The sequence below is a fragment of the Tupaia chinensis genome, unplaced genomic scaffold (genome assembly GCF_000334495.1).
Source record: "Tupaia chinensis unplaced genomic scaffold, TupChi_1.0 Scaffold000355_1, whole genome shotgun sequence".
In the NCBI taxonomy this organism is placed as follows: domain Eukaryota; kingdom Metazoa; phylum Chordata; class Mammalia; order Scandentia; family Tupaiidae; genus Tupaia; species Tupaia belangeri.
The window spans coordinates 3,118,678-3,122,162 of NW_006159850.1; the positions used below are offsets into that span (position 1 = coordinate 3,118,678).

Below are 3,485 nucleotides of genomic sequence, written 5' to 3' on the forward strand. Positions count from 1 at the left end.
CTTCGGGTCTGCCCAGGACGCACGGGAGAAACAGGCTTTCAGGGGGAAAGCGCTTCAGAGCCAAGCGTGGTGGCTCACAGTAACCAAGGGCCACCTGGGCCCGTCGCCCGGGAGGGTCCGGCGTACAGACCAGACCCCGTGCTCTCCAAGGCGGAGGGCGGTAGGGCCCTGCCCACGACATGGGAGCTGCCCTGTGAGCAGAGCCGCAAGAGAACCCTGGCTGAGAGGGCGGCCGTCTTCCAGCAGCTGGGACGGAGAGGAGCCCAGTGCCGAGGGACGGGCAGGCTGCCGGCCCCGCAGGCCCCTGTGGCTTCGGGAGCACCCTGTCCCACCAGGCCATACCTTTCCTCTTCTCGGCGCTGATGTGGGCCAGGTTGAAGATGGTGAGGAACCTCTTCTTCTCCTCGAAGTTGGGGCTGTTGTTCATCTCATCGGGGCTGTAGCGGGTGGACAGGGCCAGCCTGGGTGAAGGTGTCCGTCGCTTACTCTGCACCGTCGGGGGCGACGGGCTTCTCTCTCTCAGCATCCGCCGCCGCTTCCTCCGCTTCTGGGCCACCAGCTCCTCCTTCTGCTGTTGGGTGGTCAAGCCAAAAAGTTGCAAAAACTCTAGCTTCTAGATCAGAAAAGAGAACAAAGGAGTTTGAAACCACCACGAGTGTGCGCTGTCCTGGGGCCCTCCTGGGGTCCTCGAAGTCTGTGCGCGCAGCCATCTCTGTGCCAGGCGGTGGGGAGCTCGGGTGGGTTGAGGTGGCTGTGGACAGACTGTGGCGGGAGCTCTGACAGAGCCCCGCGAGGGTGTGATGGACTCGGGGTGCAAGAGCAGGGGGCAGGGCCAGACGTGGGGCCGAAGCCCAACCCCTAGCGCGTGGCGGTGAGGCGCCGATACCTCTGAAGATGTGTCCAGCTTGAGGGGCGGCTGCTCGGCCACGCAGCGGAGGTGGGCCCGGACCTCCTCCTCGTCACTCTCGTCGTAGGAGTCGTCGAGGTCGTAGTAGTACCCTGATGGCAGAGGGGTCATGTTGAGCCCGGTCAGAGACCTGGGCTCTCCAGCAGACGCCAGCTCGGGGACCGCCTGTGCTACGCACCCTGAAATCTGCACTAGCCCGAACCCTCGGGCTGTCCATTGGTGGCAGGAGCCAGGCTTCCCCAGGCCCCCGGTCCTTGGCCTGAGTCCAACCCGCCTTCCTCCGCAGGGACCATTCAACGCGTAGGCTGGGGCCACGTCCCCAGCTACAGGAAGCTGCTGTGGCCACCTGGGCCCATACGTGGCAGGGCCAGGCAGACAGGCCCCATTGCCTCAAAGGCAGACACCAGCAGAGCCCTGCCCTCCCCATGAGGCCAGTGGGGAAGAGCCCTGGCTGGGCCCTGGGCCTGGTGGAGACCAGCCACCCTGGAAGCCTCACCTCTACCCTGGCTCCTGGCTGAGCGCAGTGTGGGCAGAACCGGATCCCAGGGAAGCCCTCAGTGTCTGCCGAAGGCCTGGGCCCTGCCCTTTCAGCTCACCAGCATGGCAAGCCTGACCCCTGCCCCGCCCCGGGTGGTGCCGGATGGGGCCAGCTGCTGCCCTCTACTCCCCGGCCACCGAGGGCGGCTCCACACGCGGAGGCCCTGCTGGGGGGCACTGTGCTGCCGCTGTTCCCCCACGCCGCATTATCAATATTTAAAGCCATCTTATCAGCCTCTGCTCATCACTTATTAATCACGCGTGTCTGCAGGACCGTCGTCAGACAGGCTTTGATTTGGCTTTTCCAGACAGTCTGCGTCGCGGTAGGGTGCGTGGGGGCCCGGTCCACTCTTGGCACTGCGGTCAGGTCCCTGTGCAGAGGCCAGGGACCTACCACCTGGGAGGGGCCTCTGAAAATCCTGGCAGCAGGTGCAAGCATGGGGGAGAGGGTGAACCGTGGCATTCCAGCCCCTTGTCCCTGCTAAGCTCCTGTCCCTAGTGGGTCGGGGCTTCCCGGGAGGCCAGACCTTTCTCCTGGGCCTCTCGCCGCCTGCGCTCCTCCAGGTCCAGCTTGCTGACGAGCCTCCGCCGCTGCTGCAGGAACTCATCGTAGACGTAGGCGGAGTCAGGGGCCCGCGGTGCCTGGTGCCGGCAGGGCGAGCTGGGCTTCAGGGGCCCACTGAGCTCCCCAAAGGGGGCTGCCTGTGGGAGGGAGGCCCGTTGCTGGCCCAGGACAGTCTGTGTGGACTTCTCCAGCTCAGCCAGGAAGGGCCCGGGCCCATGGGGGAAGGCCTGGTGCTCCAGGCTCCCCGCCTCCCGTGGCGGTGCGTACTTGTCCAGGGGCACGGCCTCGCGCTTCCGGGGCCCCTCGTCCGCCTTCTCAGGGCAGTAGACCCGCTCCACCTTCACCAGCGGCACGGCGGCCTGCCGGCCTGGCTCAAACGTGGCTGGGTGGGTTTGCAGGGGGTGGCTCTCGGCCCGCCGCGTCTCCAGGGTGCTGTCCATCAGGGACACCGGGTTCCAGAGGGCTGTGGGCACAGTGTGATGCTGGGGCTTGGGTGAGATGAGAGGCGGGGGGGCAGCGGGTCCCGGCTGCCTGCCTCGTGCCGGTTCGGTCCAGGCCTAGGGAGTGAGTAGACCGACCTGTCAGTCGGGGAGAGCAGAACCGCCAACAGCCCGGGCTCCCCGGCTGCCCGCCCCTCAGACGGCCACACAGGCCCCTCAGAGAGTCAGGCTGGGTGCTCCTGACACGGGATGCGGGTGGCCCACTCCATCTTGGGCCAGGCCAGCTCTGCCCTCTAGGGGCTTCCACCTGCTCCTGGGAGCTCCCAGGGAAGGCCCTCGTCCATGTCTCCCACGTGCCCGGTGCTGGCACACCCGACGGGCTCTTGTCCAGCCCAGCGAGGGTGGGGTGGTGCCACTGTGGTCGCCGTGTCCCTCCACAAATACGGTGACCGCACGTGGCTGCAGCTGAGGCCCCAGCAGCAGCGACACCCAGGGGCCCCAACTGGCAAGGAAAGGACCGAGGGGTCCCCACCAGGGCCGCGCGCTACATGGAGGCTTTGCCTCAGGGCCGGTCTGGTGTATTTTGCACCGAGGGGCTAGTGTGGGTGTTGTTTCCAAAGCCTATCATTTGTGAAAGTAATTTTAAAGAAGACAAAGCTACAGGCTGCTTGGACTCACGCTGCCCAGTGGCCCAGAGCAAAGTCGGAGGAGGAAGGGGAGGCCCTGCACTCGGGCTCCCCCTGCCTGGCCAGGACGAGGGGAAGAGGGCTGCTTAGACACAGCTGCCGAGGCTGCTCTTCACTGTGCAGGCGCTGGACTATGGACCAGGCTGTGCCTGAGCAGGACAGGACTGTCCTCCGTCCCTGGCAGAGGAGTGCAGCCATCAGCAGATCGCACACCCGTGCCACGCTGCGCACGGGGTCTAGCCTGGAACACGGCCCCTCGGAGCGTGGAGCCCACGGTGCCGCTGGCACAGGAGTGCAGCCGCCAGTATGGCAGGCTGGAGCCTGCCCGGCCCACCCCGGGCGCACCCGGC

At 66.5% G+C, this 3,485-nt stretch overlaps 1 protein-coding gene across 1 annotated transcript in view; it reads right to left on the minus strand.

Moving 5' to 3' along the window:
- The window catches only part of GSE1 (Gse1 coiled-coil protein), a 117,146-nt gene that overhangs the window by 9,424 nt on the left and 104,237 nt on the right, over nucleotides 1-3,485 (minus strand). Inside the window, 4 exon segments of the mRNA XM_027773481.1 lie at nucleotides 343-613; nucleotides 887-999; nucleotides 1,972-2,526; nucleotides 2,529-2,566. Of these exon segments, the coding sequence (XP_027629282.1) occupies nucleotides 343-613; nucleotides 887-999; nucleotides 1,972-2,526; nucleotides 2,529-2,566 (977 nt within the window).